This window comes from Dipodomys ordii, unplaced genomic scaffold, assembly GCF_000151885.1.
Source record: "Dipodomys ordii isolate 6190 unplaced genomic scaffold, Dord_2.0 Scaffold38, whole genome shotgun sequence".
Lineage (NCBI taxonomy): Eukaryota > Metazoa > Chordata > Mammalia > Rodentia > Heteromyidae > Dipodomys > Dipodomys ordii.
The window spans coordinates 4,721,297-4,737,238 of NW_012267254.1; the positions used below are offsets into that span (position 1 = coordinate 4,721,297).

A 15,942-nucleotide genomic window follows, 5' to 3' on the forward strand; every position below is an offset into this window, starting at 1 on the left:
TTCTGTGGGATGTATGGTCCAAAACCAACCAAAGTAGCCTAAAGATAGAGCTTCTGGTATTTCAATTGCCAGCCAGAGTTTGAATGACAGGTTTCTTTGAAGCCGGAATAACAAGTTCCTTGAAGACTCTGTAATGTCTTAGAGCAAAAGGCTAGAGTAAGTCATATTCTCACCCACACAGCCCCAGGACCTTGTCAAGCCTTCCACAGCCAAATGAGAGAGATATGAGCCCTAGATTCAGGATGCTAGTCCAAGAGCACCAAGTTTTTGCTCAACAACTTTCAAAGTATTGAGGGATAACTTGTTGACTTCCTTCCACATTATTATCAGTGTGTTCTATTGTTGCATTTCTAATTCCAGAAACATTTTCACATTTGTGGAGGGGGTACTTTCATTTTTTCAGTTTAATTTTTGTTCATATTAAATATCCCATTGCAAAGTCAGCACATGCTCAGAATATAGAGTTTTATAAACAGTGTCAGGATTTGAATCCTTGGTCTGTCACTTGCTGCCCCAGAGTTAACCTTGAGCAGTTTGTTTAATGGCTAGGTGTTTCAGTTTTTCCTTCTGTAGAATGGAGCTGATAGCGATAGCTTCTCCATTATGTTGCTAGGAGATTAAATGAGTGAAGAGCCATAAAGCACTTATTGCCACCCATGATCCCAATGATTTTTCTATGAATGTTAAAAAAAAACAATGACATGGTTGTTCCCACTCTAACAGCCATTAGGTATCATTACCATATTCCAAACAAACATCATGTTTGATCAATTCTACTTCCTCAATAGCTTTTTAAACATTGTTCTCCTTTCCTTTGCTACCACTGCCCTAGATGAGGCACACAGCAAAGGCCAACTGTTTGTTGTTTTCTGAACACAGACTGCCGGAGCTTTCTTGCTGGTCTTTTCTATTGTAGTCCTCTGACTCTCAGGGCTGCTGCTCTGGCTGCCTCCTACTCATTTTTTGTCACGAGTCATCTTCACACTACAGAATCTTTAAGAGGAGAAACGTCATCCTCTCTGAATCGTCAGCAAACAGAACAATGAAGTCCTCAACTAATGTGTTAAAGGCTCCTTGCTGTATGTCAGCCCCTATCTAGTGGTTTACACATGAGGGTTTTTTTTCCCAGTTTTACCCCAAACCCTGCAGGGTAATAAGTGCAATTATTTTTAATTGTTATTATTAATGTCATGTACAGAGGGGTTGCCATTTCATAAGTCAGATAATGAGGATATTTCTTTTTGGGCAATGCCACCCCTTAATAAGTGAAAGTATTAATCACCATTCTACAAATAAGAAAATTAGGGTTCAAGAGGTTAAATGACTTATCTAAAAAACAATCATTTATATTTATGAGGCTATTTTAATCATTATGTAACAATCTGGGATTTAAAATGCTGTGTACAAGCCAGCTGAGAGTGAGAGGAAGCCACAAATGATAATACTTGATACATGAAGATATGATATTCAATTGGCCTATTAAGAAGTACTGACTTGTACCAGTGCTTTTGAAGCCTGAAGAACAATTTCCTTCAAGACTCTGTAATGAACCAGAGCAGAAGGCTGGGGCAAGTGAGATTCTCACCCACACAGCTTCCATTGCCTGTAATCCTAGCTACTCAGGAGGCTGAGATCTGAGGATTGAGATTCAAAGCCAGCTTGGGCATGAGATTCTTTCTCCAACTGACTGGCAAATAAAGCTAGATTGGGGTCATAGCTCGAGTTGCAGAGTGTCAGCTGAAAGCAAAAAACCAAGAGCTCAAGCCTTAGCACCAACACACACAGCAACAACAGCAATAACAACAACAAAAACACTTTGATAATTTATTTTACATAGTTTCTTTTAAATTCACCTGTTTTTATTAGATAACTTATGTTCATTTATGAAAAGAAAAAATACAGATGAAAGAAGAATTGACTATACATATTTTGTCTTTAATCCCATCACATTTTATAAGTCAAGAGCCTTGGTTATTGTCTCACTCATAAAATATTATTTTAAAAAGTCTTTTGTAGTTTTGTGGTGGTGCACATTTTTAATTCCAGCACCCTGGGGGCTGAGTCAGGTGGATCACAAATTTGAGATCAGTCAAAGCTGCATAGTAAGACAGTGAGTTAAAATTAACGAGCAAAAAGGGCTAGGAAAGTGTCTTAGTGATAGAGTGCTTGCATGCATGAAGCCCTGGGTTCCTCAATGCCATATAAACAGAAAAAGCTGTAAGTGGCACTGTGGCTCAAGTGGTAGAATGCTAACCTTGAGCAAAAGAAGCTCAGGGTCAGAGCCCAGACCCCAAGTTCAAGTGCCAGGACTGGAAAAACAAAACAGAAAAATGTCTACCATGGTCAACAAAAACTGCACCACGTTGTACATTGTCAAAATCATGATGATGTTAGGTGGCTGAGGAAGGCTTCATAGGTTAATAATACTTGTAGAAGCAGTAGCAGCAGCTACCATTTACTGACCACCTACTGTGTGCCAACTACTGTGTGACTTCTTGAATTAACCCATTAAAGTCCTGTGGTCTAAGTTCTGCTGTTTTCTTTATTTTAAAGATAGGAGAAAACGTGGCTCAGAGAATTGAAGTCACCTGATTAAGGTCACACAGCTATTGAATGTGGAGCCTGAACTCAAATCTCAATTAGGAAAAATCTTTTTGGAGAAAGCCTAGACTATATGTCATGCTGAACTTTAAAGACTGACCAAGTTATTTAACTCTGTCTTAGCTTCAGTTTCCTCATCTGCAAAAAGTGGCAGAAGAACCAGTGCTCTTTCAGGATTACTGTGGAGACTAGAAATAATACATGCTCAGAGCCGGAGTCACATAGTAGGCATTTAAACTATGATGTGGCAATGTTTCGGAATACATTGGGCAAAGAATGAGCAGAGGAAGAACTGAGATCCCTTTAAAGGCATTGGGAGAGGAAGATCTACAGCTTTGGCTGTCTTAAGAGCTGGCCCTCCAGGATAGGGAGACCTAATGAAACTGAGCTACAGGCAGGGGGCAGGGGACTGAGTTTGGCTGACTATCTGCCGGGAGCCAGGAGAGAGGCGGGGCGCTGGGAGGGGCATAGAAACCCTGCTCGTCAGAGGACTGCAGGTGCTAGGCAGAGTTGATGTAGGTGGGCTCCGGAGCCCAGTGAGGGTGGGGAGGAGGTTGGGGCGGGCCAGCGGACGGGCGGGGGAGAGAGGGAGGCGGGGCTTGGAGCCTGAGAGGCTGGCCTTAGACAGCTCTTCTCATGCCGGGGCAGTTTGCTGCATCTGGAGGAGCTCACTGGAGAATCTCCAACAGCGGAGCGGGCCTTCAACTACCGTAAGTACCTGCAAATGAGCGCATAAGTCCAGTAGCTGAAGATTAATTACTGGCCACCAGACCCTAAGCAAAACCCTAAAAGAGTCTCCCTGTTGTCATTAATTGCTGTAAATCAAACTGCTGCCCAATCTGTCCTCCTACCCCCTCCATCCTTGCCTTCTTCTTCCCTCCCCGGATCCCAGTCCTGCCTCTCCTGACAACCTTCCCTTTCCCTTCTCAGTCTTCCCTCCAAACCCTCAGCGGAGTATATACCCGATACCCCCTGCCCAGCCCAACCCCTTTGATTCCAAGAGCCCTCAAAGCTATGCAGGGGGCGGGCCATTAGACATTTCGGGTATGTCACCCTCAAAAGCACTGCGGCGCGCTGCCTAAGGGTGGGGAAAGTGCTTGGGATGAAGTAGAAACGGGGGGGGGGAGGGAGGAAGGAGTGGGGGGAGCAAATGGCTCGACAGTCCAAGTTGAGAGTGGGGGTGGGCGTGACCAAGTAACCTGAAGCTTAGAGCTATTCCCACATGCCCAGGACATAAGCTTCATCATTTGGGCCAAATATGAATAGGATAATTTCCTTAGTGATTGAGGTATGGTCATCTGTACAGAGAAAGCTAGTTTTCATGACTTGCCTTAGTGAAAGATTCTGCTTTGGGGGTCCATGTGGTAAGACTGGAACCTCAGATGGCATTTCCTGATTGGAATCCCAGGTTGAACCTTCCCCTTGGCAGAAATCGCAGCTTCCCCCAATAGAGTTTGGCCCAGTGCCTCAGGGGAACAAAGCAACAGGGTGGCATCCAAGCCTTGGCCAGGCACTGAGAGGAGTAGAGAAGGAACTGAGATGGGAAGACTGTCGTTAGGATCCTAGGCCACTTGAATGCCCCTTTTGTAAAAAAGGGAGAAAAAACATCACCTTTTTACATGAAATGTTCCCTAAATTCCTGTGGCTGTACATATATTTTCTCTAATCCAACACAGCAGTGTTGGGTCCATGTTGCTCCTTCATTTAACAGATAAGAAAAGTTTGGAGAGGACAAAAAGAAATATTAAGTATTCTTCAATGCAAAGTAAGAAATGCAAAATGGAGTTCTGCTCTTCTTGGATATCTCACTGTCCACCACCATAGCCCAGAGGTTTTGAAAATGAATCTTCATTCCCCTTTGCTCCTCCATCAGGGTAACTATTAGCCCTGGGGTGTTAGCATCCATCTGGGGAAGCAAAATCACCTAGCCCCTTTCTCTGTTCTGGGTGCTTTCCCTTCCCCTCTTTACGGAAATAAGGTCATATACCTGGGGTCAGCCAGGACTTCACATCCTGAACAGAGGTTAGTGGAGGACACTTAGCCTGGGTTTATGTGGGAAAGACACACTTTCCCTTAGCAACAGGTTACTCTGGGGGGGGAGGGGGGTTGAGGAGGGAGGCATAAATGCTCAGGGACCCACCTTACATATGTTCAGGGACTATAGTTAATAGTGACTTTCTGGAAAACCAGAACCCTCTCTAATTTCAAATATTTTTCTATATTCCTTAAATCCAATATCCTTAGGGGCAGTGAACAAAGCTAATTCAATGTGATGGGCAGTCAATGAATCACGTATAATTTATATTAATTAAATATAAACACCTTGATTCTCCAATACCTACGTAAGAGCTTCTGGAGTTAAAATTGTAATTCAGATCTGAAGCACTTAATAGAAGGTCAGATCTTCATGGATTCTTAGGAAGGCCGAGGGAGAATGAAGGTGGACACAGGTAGAAGTTGAATAAGTTTTAGCATATAGGCCTTAAACATAGATTTGAATTTTGCTTTAAATAATATCTTTTTTTTTTATTACATCTTCTCTCCACACTTCATTTTCCTCATCAACAACATGGGATGTAAATGTTTCCTTTGCTAAGTTGTTAGAGGACATGTGTGTGTGTGTGTGTGTTGTGCATGTGTGTGTGTGTGTGTGTGTGTGTGTGTGTGTGTGTGTGTGTGTGTGGTGTAGGGGATTGGAAAAAATGACTCCTGTATTTCCCACTTCTGCAGACTTGGATTAGGTCACCTTCTGAACCTTCATGATCCTAGGGACAAGAGAAATGACATCTTAAATAACAGCCAGCAACAATCTTCAGTGGGGAAATAGGGAATAAGTATCTGGGGCCCAAAGAGGAAGTAGCAGGTGGCTTTGTAAGGCTATGTGTGCCTATGCGAAAATAGAATTTAGGCTTGTCAAGTGCAGTTTAGTGATGTCAACTGAACTTTAAGGAGCAGAACAAGTCCCTGAGTAAGAACAGTTCTGCTTTTAGATCCCACCACCTGCTGAGGAGCAAAACACTTCAAGACTCCAAGTACACATCCAGTTCTAGAGGCCCTGTGACCCTGGACAGACCCCGGGAGGTGACTACCATGCTTCGGAAATTCATTCTCCTGCTCTTTTGCATTCGTGAGTATAAGGAAGAGGTGACAGTTAAGTGACTCTATCACAGTTACCCCTCACAGTGGGCTCCTTGGGAGGAAGGGAAGGGTAATTAAGGTTGGAGGGCAAGGTAGCAAAGAGAAGGGCTCCTTTCACCATAGTCTCTCTTTTCAGGGATGAGTATGGGTATGACCTACACAGGTAAGCAAATTCCACCCCTTCACATACCTTCCTTCCTGAAGGATCCAAAACACTGCTCTGCCTATATTACCTTGACCATCACCACCTTGAGATCCCAAACAGAGACTGGGGTGCCCCTTCCTTCATGACTTGGTTTTCCAGGAAGAGTGGTGAGATTTATTTGCACTTTTAGTTTCCAGCTGATTTGTCATTTAGATTCCCAAACCAATATTCTGGGGTCCCTCTCCTACACCCCACATGAGCAGACACTCCTTTGCCCTAGGGAAGTCAAAAGGAAAGCCCTGCATGAGGGCTGATTTAAAGTACCTTGTGGGGGTACACTGTGGGAGGGAGAGGGTTGGCATGCTCATATCTTTGTGATCTTTGGGAATGGCAGCGATGGAATCCCAACCGGAGCTGTGGATCGAGTCCAACTATCCCCAGGCCCCTTGGGAGAACATCACCCTTTGGTGCAGAAGCCCCTCTAGGACATCAAGCAAGTTCCTGCTGCTGAAGGATACCACACAGATGACCTGGATCCGTCCTTTCCACAAGACCTTCCAAGTGTCATTCTTCTTAGGTGCCCTCACAGAGTCCAATACAGGTCTTTACAGATGCTGCTATTGGAAGGAGACAACCTGGTCAAAGCCGAGTAAAGTGCTAGAATTAGAGGCACCAGGTAAGAAGAGAGAGATAGATGGCTTGAGAATATGCCCCAGCTCTTGATTCAAATTTGCCTTCCCAAGGCAGGGCTTGTTTCATTCATTCATTCATTCATTTATGCATGTATATATTAGACCCTAAAAAATAAGTGTTCCTTGGGTATTAGGATTGCACAGTGAGGATATAGACTCTGGAACAGAGCATGAGAAGTAGGATGACCAATGAGAATCATACAGGGGAGCTGTTTCAAGCAGAGCTCTTCTCTGTTGCCATCTGGGCAGCATTGTTTGAATTCAATCTAATTCCAGTTCATCTTTTCCTTCCAGGCCAGCTGCCCAAGCCTATCTTCTGGATCCAGGCTGAAACCCCTCCTCTTCCTGGATGTAGTGTTAACATCCTTTGCCATGGCTGGTTGCAAGATTTGGTGTTCATGCTGTTTAAGGAGGGATATTCAGAGCCAGTGGATTACCAAGTTCCAACTGGAACAATGGCTATATTCTCCATTGACAACATGACACCTGAGAATGAAGGGGTTTATATCTGCCGCACTCACATCCAGATGCTCCCCACCCTGTGGTCAGAGCCCAGCAACCCACTGAAGCTGGTTGTAGCAGGTGGGTGTGGCCATGGCTGCTGGCATCTGACAATTGTTATCCCAGGGATCATGACACGTTGAGCTTGGGTCTGGGGTTTTGCTTTCCTCAGCCAGGTCTTGGGCCCTGAGATGTAAATTAGAATCACATGTGCTTCAAGGCAAATATATGGGAGCTAATCATTTGGTTAGTGAGTAAGCCCAGGCAACTGTCTGGCAGCTTTATCTTATTGTAACTTTGTTGTTCTTAAGTTGTTGGATAACACTCATTCATTTGTTCAATAAATATTTATTGAGCACCTAATATGTGCCAGGCACTGCCACTGCAATCTTCAAAACTGATTTTTAATTTTTAAAAAATGTATTTGACTCACGATGATTATTTTGAGGTGTGGGAAACAGAACAATTTGCTAGAGCTGGGGATGAAAAACAAAAACAACTACCACACACACACACACAAAACAAAGGACAAAGAAAGTAACAGGTGATAGCTTTCAAATGACTTGATAAAGTACTTGGGTAAAACCAGCAAAGGCAGCACCTAGCTGTAAACACAGAAAACATCCCCCCCCAAATATTCAAATTCCAGACACACACTCCAACCCCAACTCTCCTACCCCATGGCCTGGATGTTTCTAAATGGCATTATCCAGATTTACAACACTCCCTACATCAAGCTAAGAAAAACTGTAGTGCTACAAAAAATAACCCCAGTTTTTAGTTCCACCTCTGACACTGTATGAGCTTGAGCAAGTACTTTACTTTTCTACATTTTGGGTTCCTCCTCTCTAACACACAATATCTATCCAACCTATTGTATCATGTGTCTCTGTGCCTCAGTTTCCTGATGTGCAAAATTGGTCTAAGAATAATGCCTACCTCACAGGGTTGTTGTGAGGATTTTTCTAAGTTTAATATATGTACAGTGCCTGGCATATAAGTTCTCGATAAATGGCAGATACTAATTTGTTAGTGTAGCTTTTTGTGGAGGATTAAAGAAAAAAGGACTGCCCGTTGGACCTGTGTGTATGGATGCTTATTGCACACATACTCTTCAAGCATAGGTTTCACTAACACACACTTCTGTAGTTACCTGTTCTTCAGTATTCTCCTCTATTTCTTAAGTTTCTATTAGTAGGGACTGTCTTCTTTACCCTTTACACCTAGACCTATATGATGTCTGATGTATCCTAAATGTTCCACAATGGATTGGGTGGCTATTCCTAGGATTGTAATAGGGGTGAGAAGGAATGGTATGGGGGTGAGGTTGACCTCATTTTTATAGTATAATCACCTTAGAGGAACAATCAAGAGAAATGAATGTGGGACAGTTTTAACAGAGATTTCACTGGGCTACTGACTTGTTAGCTAAACCCTGCTTGTTGGCCTCCAAGTTCATGTTAGAAATAGGATTTTAGATGAGCTGAATGCATTCACATGCTCTCCTTTAATACTACAAAGCTTGCGAGATGGAATCAAACTGTTTCATAGAGGTTTGGTTTCTCAGGTCAAAAAAAAAATCTGTCCATCCTGAAGATACTGGAAATTATAAGGGTAGATACTCCACTTGAACACACACCTATACAGAGCTAGATCTCAGTGGAGCTGACAGTGCAGTGAGAGGGAAGTGACATAAATGATTACTTGCTAGAGGAGGCAGAGATACAAGGAAGAGCGAGGGAGGAAAGGGTAGTTTTTCATACTACTACTCTTTGTCCAAAGAACAAAGAAAAAAATATATAAAAAAGAACAGAGAGCAATCATCTTACCTCTAACTTCAGGATTTTTTCCCTTTCTAGGACTCTACCCCAAACCAACTCTGACAGCCTATCCTGGGCCCATCATGGCACCTGGAGAAAGCCTGAGTCTCAGGTGCCAAGGGCCAATATATGGAATGACTTTTGCTTTAATGAGAGTTGAAGATTTGGAGAGTTCCTTTTACCACAAGAAATCAATAAAAAATGAGGCATTTTTCTTCTTCCAGTCTCTGAAGATCAGTGATACTGGACATTACCTCTGTTTTTACTATGATGGCTCATACAGAGGCTCACTCCTTAGTGATGTCCTGAAAATCTGGGTAACTGGTAAGAGAAGGGAATGACATGGAATATATGCTAGAGGGGAAGGATATAAAACTCCCTTTGAGTCTCCCTGGAGAATCTTATCATGCAGCTAGAGCTAACAATGGAGAAAGGTACAGACTTTGTATAGCTGGGCTTAGGGAGGGATTCACCAAAAGTAGGCTGCAGGAGGAGGGAAAGAACACTAACTAGTCAGAGGGGGAAGTCAGACCGTATTTTGGGTTTCATCCTAGATACTTTCCCCAAGACCTGGCTACTTGCTCAGCCCAGTCCTGTGGTCCAAATGGGTCAGAATGTGAGCCTGCGATGCCGAGGACCAGTGGATGGAGTGGGACTAGCTCTCTACAAGAAAGGAGAAGAGAAACCACTTCAATTTTTGGATGCCTCCAGTATCAGTGACAACAAATCATTCTTCCTCAATAATGTGACCTACAGTGATGCTGGCATCTATAGCTGCCACTATTTCCTCACCTGGAAGACTTCCATTAAGATGGCAACACACAACACTGTGGATCTTGTGGTTGTAGGCAAGTACTAAAAATTATTATCATAATCCTGTTTATTTTTCCATCATTACAGTAGTCTAAGAAGAGGCTAGTAATCCGTAGCACTCTCTTAGAGCTAGGAGTCAAGAATAAAGCACTAGGAGGGTGGTATAGAATTTTCTCTAAATCCTTTGGAGATCTTGTTTCTCGGGGTAGTTCCTCAAGCCCTACCACTAAGCATAGCTCAGCCCAACTCTGTCTTGTGGGAAAGTTCTTCTTCTAGCCAGGGAGCTTATGAATGTGTGGTCTCACAGTTGAAGTTAGGAAACAGAAATCTGAAGAGCAAAGGAATGGAGAGAGCAAAGGAATGTAATGCACAGCCAACCTTGGTGTAAAAAGCAAGTTAAGACCAAATGGAGAGCTCAGAAGCATTTGGTGGGGGAAAGTGTTCAAAGTCATTTCTCAGTCTGATCTCTGAATTGGTTTCAGATAAGCCCCCCAAACCTTCCCTGTCAGCTTGGCCCAGCACTGTGTTCAAGCTAGGAAAGACCATCACTCTACAATGCCGAGTTGCTCATCCAGTACTTGAATTTTCTCTGGAATGGGAAGAACGTGGAACATTCCAGAAGTTCTCAGTGGATGGAGACTTCATCATCACTAATGCTGAAGGGAAAGGCACGGGGACCTACAGTTGCAGCTACCGGGTCGAGGCACACCCTAATATCTGGTCACATCGCAGTGAGCCTCTGAAGCTGATGGGGCCAACAGGTAAGATGATAACCCCCCCCACACACAGGAATGTGAAATGATTATCCCCATGCTCTGGAGATCCCAAAGCAGTGCCCAAAAAGATACAGGAAGGGGATTGAGGAGCTGGGAAACCAGGACCCTTGGTTTGGGGAGCCGTACCCCTGGAGTGATCTGACAATCACCTCAAAATTGTAAGCACAATACTGTCAAGGGTCCCCTGTTCCAGGAAAAGGAAAGCCACTCCCATCCCCCCTTCCCAATAGAAGTCATCTCAGCAACTAGCTTCTTAGCCCATGAATGTACTACCTGCCCTGTCTTCATCAAGGCCCCTGTTTCTGGTCTTCTCTGGTCACAGGAATTCTCACCTGGAATTATGTTCTGAATGAAGCTATCCGGATGTCCTTAATCATGCAGTTTGTTTCCTTGCTTGTGATAGTGCTGTGGATAAGGTGGAAGTGTAGGAGACTCAGAATCAGGTAACTGTCTCATCCCAGCTCCCTCTTTCTCCAGCTAACTGAGTCTATACTTTTAAGTTTTAGGAATGAGTCACTCTTTGGTTAAGACAGGCTCTAGTGGGCAAACCCTATGTATTCCCCTCACCCCTCCAGGCTTACAAGACAAAACTTTCTCAACCCAGGTCTTTCTCTTTCACCTCACAGAAGGGTCATCACCCAAGCCAGAGGGTGGAGAGATGCATAAATCTCAGAGGCTACAGAAGTAATCAGAAGCACGTTGACTGACCCCACCCCTCCAGGAGCCCCACCCCTCCTGGAGTGCTAACACCTTTCCCCTTTCCTGGATACCATCCTGTCCCTCAGACATGATTGCTGTCTCCCCTTACTAATGTGCTCTGGATTTGTTCTCTTGTAAGAAGCTGTGCTATGCTGTATCTAAGGTCTTTATGCAACTCCAACTTTTTGCCCTTACCTTCAGCTGAAGGGCTAGAGAGCCTTGTGGTTCATCCTAGTTGCTTTAGAAACCTGTCTCCCTGCCACACTGGCCTCCAACCACCTGTGCAGAGCATCCTGGGAATAGAGTCTTAACCTGATGAGGCAATGGATGGAGCCAAGAATCAGACGTTTTCCTCTGACTAAGAAAAGGACTAACCAGACAGACCCTCCTGCAATTTCCTCTGATCCTTTGGTGTCCTCTGGGCTATCCAATTTTGTCCCTGATCCTCCTGGTTTGTCTATTCCATTTAGGAAGGACAAGAAAAATGACAGTTCCTAACCTGGTGGAAGCCTCACCTCCTGAATGCTTTGCCTACTTTCCCCCCACCCCCTGCTTCCGGCTATGCTCTTCTGCCACCTTTGTGTGTCTCAGAATATTCAATACACAATGGATAATGACTATGATGATGTGTGTCTGTGTTTTCCACTGGGGTCTGAGGGACAGAATGCTTGGGGGGAGGGGCGCCTAAGGCTTCTAAAAAAAAAACACCACTTGATTTGTTTCAAAAAAGTTTCCATGTGATCAAAATTCAGTTTGTTTCAGATTTTGTCCCGTGTCCTATACATATTAAGTTAACCTCCAAGGCGGGTTTTGAAAAAGTATTATAATGGCCCAGCCAGCCCAGGGCTTGTGTTCAGAGAGAGAAAGTGAGAGCAAGTCAGATAGAGAGAAAGGAAGCCAGGTTTGGGAGAAAGCAACTTAAAAAGCATGTTTTCCTGACAAGTAGCGGGGAGGGGGCAGTGGAGGGAGATCAGTGTTTCCTAACTGAAAATTATGAAGTGGATTTTGGCTTATTCCATAGGAACCATACCCTAGAGCTGCTGCACATTTGTAGTCATAATCTGGCTCAGGGGAGGGGAAATCCCACTCTGACAAGCTTAGCTTAGCATTGAGAGTCTTCTGGTAATTCATCACGGCTGCCTTGGCAACCCCTCCATAACAAGGTGAGGCAGGTCGGTCTAAGGACCAACACTGCCATAAGAACAACTGATTCCAAACTTAAACTCAATGATGGAGAAATACTCCACCCTCACACCCACCACTCAGAGCTGCTGATCACACTGAGTTCCAAGAGTCCTGAGAGCTAGAGATATAAAAGCATTTTCCCATCTGACATCTCACCTCCAGCACCAGCCTAATCAGGGGCCATGGGGAACTGTTATACGATATAGGCTGGGGAGAAGGGAGGGGTCATGAAAGAGCAAGAAGTTTTTAGGTGGCTAGGCCCTCAAAAGGAAAAGTCAACGATGTCAGAAAAAATTAGATCCCATTATCCTGGCTATACCCAATCCTGATTGGGTAGTGAGCAAGCCAATGACATAAATTGCCGCCCCCTTCTCTCCGCCCTCCCCTTAATCCCAGCAACTCCTCTCATCTCTTTTCTGGTCTCCCTAGAGAAGCCTGGTTGCTGGGAACAGCTCAAGGGGTCACCATGCTCTTCATAGTCACGGCCATTCTCTGCTGTGGTGAGTACAAGAGGCTGGAGAAGGGGCCTGGGCAGAAGGCCGGGGTAAAGGCCTGTGGAGGAGGGGGCAGAGCCCTGGCAGCAGTTTCTTTTGCAGGACTGTGCAATGGTGTCTTGACAGAAGAGACTGGTGAGTTTTTCCTGTTCCAGACTGGGACATTCCTTTCTGGAGATCTGAAATAACTAGAGAGTGACAGTGTCAGTGTGCACAGAGCCACTGGTTGGGAGGAAAGGACAGCCAGGAAGGGGCAGTTGCTAAAACTGCTGGCAAAATACAGCTTCCAACTCTGCCTTTCTGCCTGCAACCTCACCTCCCCCCCAAAAAAAAAAAGCTTTTGCACTCTTAGTCTCAGCTGAGGCATCTGCTTCTCCCTTTCCCCAGTACCTAAGAAAAGGAAGCAAGGAAGGAGGAAAGGAGGGATTCAGGTTTGAGTTCAAAGGGGATAATGTGCTGTGTTGATTGGGGGGGCGGTGTTTTGGTGGTGGGAGTGTGTCAAGGGCAAGGAAAGGAGGGAGAGGTGGAAGAAGAGAGAATGGCTTCATTAACCCTGCTGTTTCTAGAAATAATCACGCCAACCCCCAAGCCTGAGCTGTGGGCAGAGACGAACTTCCCTCTGGCCCCGTGGAAGAACTTAACCCTGTGGTGCAGAAGCCCTTCTGGCTCCACTAAGGAGTTTGTGTTGCTGAAGGACGGGACCGGTTGGATAGCAACTCGTCCTGCCTCTGAGCAGGTCCGAGCTGCCTTCCCCCTTGGCGCCCTGACCCAGAGCCACACTGGGAGTTACCACTGCCATTCATGGGAGGAGATGGCTGTGTCTGAGCCCAGTGAAGCCCTTGAACTAGTGGGGAAAGGTAAGAAACGCCAGAGGATCTTCCCCCGGGGTGATCTGCTGGTCCTCTGTGACTCCAAAATGCTGGGAGGCGACAGGGGCACAGGGCTGGGGGAGGGAAGGCAGTGAGAGAAGACTTTACAAGCCAAGATAGCTTTTTTTTTTTCCTGACAAAGTCACTTCGAGTGTCCCATCTGGGCACGACTAAACTTTTAATTCCTTTGCAACCTCATTCATTTCATTTTTCAGACATCCTCCCCAAACCTGTTATTTCGGCTCCCCCGCCAGTGCGGGGTCAGGAACTGCAAATCCGGTGCAAAGGATGGCTGGCGGGCATGGAGTTCGCTCTGTATAAGGAGGGAGAGCAGGAACCTGTCCAGCAACTTGGTGCGGTTGGGAGAGAAGCCTTCTTTACTATCCAAAGAATGGAGGATAAAGACCAAGGCAATTACAGCTGCCGCACGCACACTGGAAAGATCCCCTTCAAGTGGTCTGAGCCCAGTAAGCCCCTGGAGCTGGTCATAAAAGGTAGAGCCTGAAAGAGGATGTGTGGGAGGAGGGGAAAACAAGGCCCCTGTCAAACACTCCTCCTGTCCACAAACTTTGCTGCTGGTCCTAGGAGCCTGTGTCCAATCTTAGAGCTAAGCAGGCGTGGCGCTGGGAGTGTCAGGCAGGGCCTCTGGCTGCGTGATATTAATAGCCGTAATCGTTATTAATAGCTTGCGTTTGGAGAGGGTGATTTAATTTTTCTAATTATTTTCTCATCAATTATCTCACTTAACTAGAGAGCCGATCTTCAAGGGAGGTGGAGCAGGTACCACTTCCTGCTCCGATCCAAATGGGCAAAGAGACTCAGAGGATCAGCAGACAGAGCGCCAGTGACAGTTCACCCTTTCATTGCATTCCCTTTGTGTCCCAGTGACATATTCTCCCCGGGGCAGTGAGGGAGGATAGGGTGAGAGGTCACCTGAGCCAGGTTTCTAAAAGTGCCTGTTACTGAATGAAAATGACTAAGAGGGCTGAGCACTGTCCTAGAACCAAACATTGGCAGTATTTGCTTGCTTTGTTTTCTTAACTTGGTTTTGTCCTATTGTTTTCTCTCTTTCTAGAAATGTACCCCAAGCCCTTCTTCAAGACACAAGCCAGCCCTGTGGTCACCCCTGGTGCCCGGGTGACTTTCAATTGCTCCACCTCCCAGCAGCACATGAGCTTTATTCTGTACAAAGATGGCAGTGAAATAGCATCCAGTGATGGGTCTTGGACAAATCCAGGCGCTAGTGCAATTCACTTTCTGATCCTTTCCGTGGGCTTTGCTGATGGAGGAAACTACAGCTGCCGTTATTATGGCTTTGATACCTGGTCTCAGCCCAGCGATGCTGTGGAGCTTGTGGTGACAGGTTAGGAAGGGGGGCATCCTGGTGGAGATGGTATGGATCCTGAAAGGGCTGGGGCAAGAAGAAGCATTCTTTCTAAAGGACACTAAGAAAGTGCTTAGGACAGTGCCTGGCACATGTTGAGCAGCCCACGTGGGACAGCTGCTCATATTATTACAGGAACAGGAGACAAAGAGGTGGGGAAGGGAAGCAATTCACTCCCAGGAAAGAAGTGAGGCAGATGGGGGTGTCCAATCCAAGAGCCAAGTTCGAGTTGCCCTATTTCTGAAATCTTTCAAGCTTGGCCTTGAGCTTTAGGTTCAATGTCCACTCTTTCTTTAGCCAGACTGTCAGAGATTGGTGGGTTGGATGGCCCTCAGAGAACAGTAGAAAACCTTGAAACGCCAGCTACATGTTATGAAGCCATTACAAATGACAGTTTTTCAAAGGCTATTTAACGTCATAGGAAAGTGTTTATAATATAAAGTTAAGAGAAATATATTAGACTACCCAACAGTGAGCACACTGAGGTCTTAACTACATAAATAGTTATAGCTAGAAGGACAAGCAAGAATAAAATACAGGCAGAACATAAATATATAAAAATAGTTTTCTTTGGGTTGGTGCCATTGTGTTTTCTTGGGGATATTTAAACTATATTTTCTAACTTTCTACAGTAAAATATACTGTTTCTTGGGCTAGGAAGGTGGCTCAATGGTAGAGCGCTTACCTTGCATACATGAGGCCCTGGGTTTGATTCCTCAGCACCACATAAGCAGAAAAAGCCAGAAGTGGTGCTGTGGCTCAAGTGGTAGAGTGCTAGTCTTGAGCTAAAGAGCTAAAGGACAGTGCCCAGGTCCAGAGTTCAGG

General features: G+C 45.2%; 1 protein-coding gene across 4 annotated transcripts in view; it reads left to right on the plus strand.

The window, feature by feature from the left end:
* Positions 1–3,097: 3,097 nt before the first annotated feature.
* The window catches only part of Igsf1 (immunoglobulin superfamily, member 1), a 15,829-nt gene continuing 2,984 nt past the window's right edge, over positions 3,098–15,942 (plus strand). The window contains exons 1-14 of one of the 4 annotated variants that reach the window (XM_013018090.1): positions 3,098–3,311; positions 5,592–5,728; positions 5,876–5,902; positions 6,279–6,560; positions 6,871–7,158; positions 8,937–9,221; positions 9,452–9,745; positions 10,193–10,471; positions 10,809–10,929; positions 12,800–12,870; positions 12,952–12,999; positions 13,431–13,721; positions 13,949–14,227; positions 14,809–15,096. In XM_013018090.1, the coding sequence (XP_012873544.1) occupies positions 3,238–3,311; positions 5,592–5,728; positions 5,876–5,902; positions 6,279–6,560; positions 6,871–7,158; positions 8,937–9,221; positions 9,452–9,745; positions 10,193–10,471; positions 10,809–10,929; positions 12,800–12,870; positions 12,952–12,999; positions 13,431–13,721; positions 13,949–14,227; positions 14,809–15,096 (2,764 nt within the window). In that variant the 5' untranslated portion in view covers positions 3,098–3,237. Of the gene's footprint in view, positions 3,312–5,591; positions 5,729–5,875; positions 5,903–6,271; positions 6,561–6,870; positions 7,159–8,936; positions 9,222–9,451; positions 9,746–10,192; positions 10,472–10,808; positions 10,930–12,799; positions 12,871–12,951; positions 13,000–13,430; positions 13,722–13,948; positions 14,228–14,808; positions 15,097–15,942 lie in introns of those variants that run through there. The other 3 variants (XM_013018091.1, XM_013018092.1, XM_013018093.1) reach the window with 3 other exon arrangements.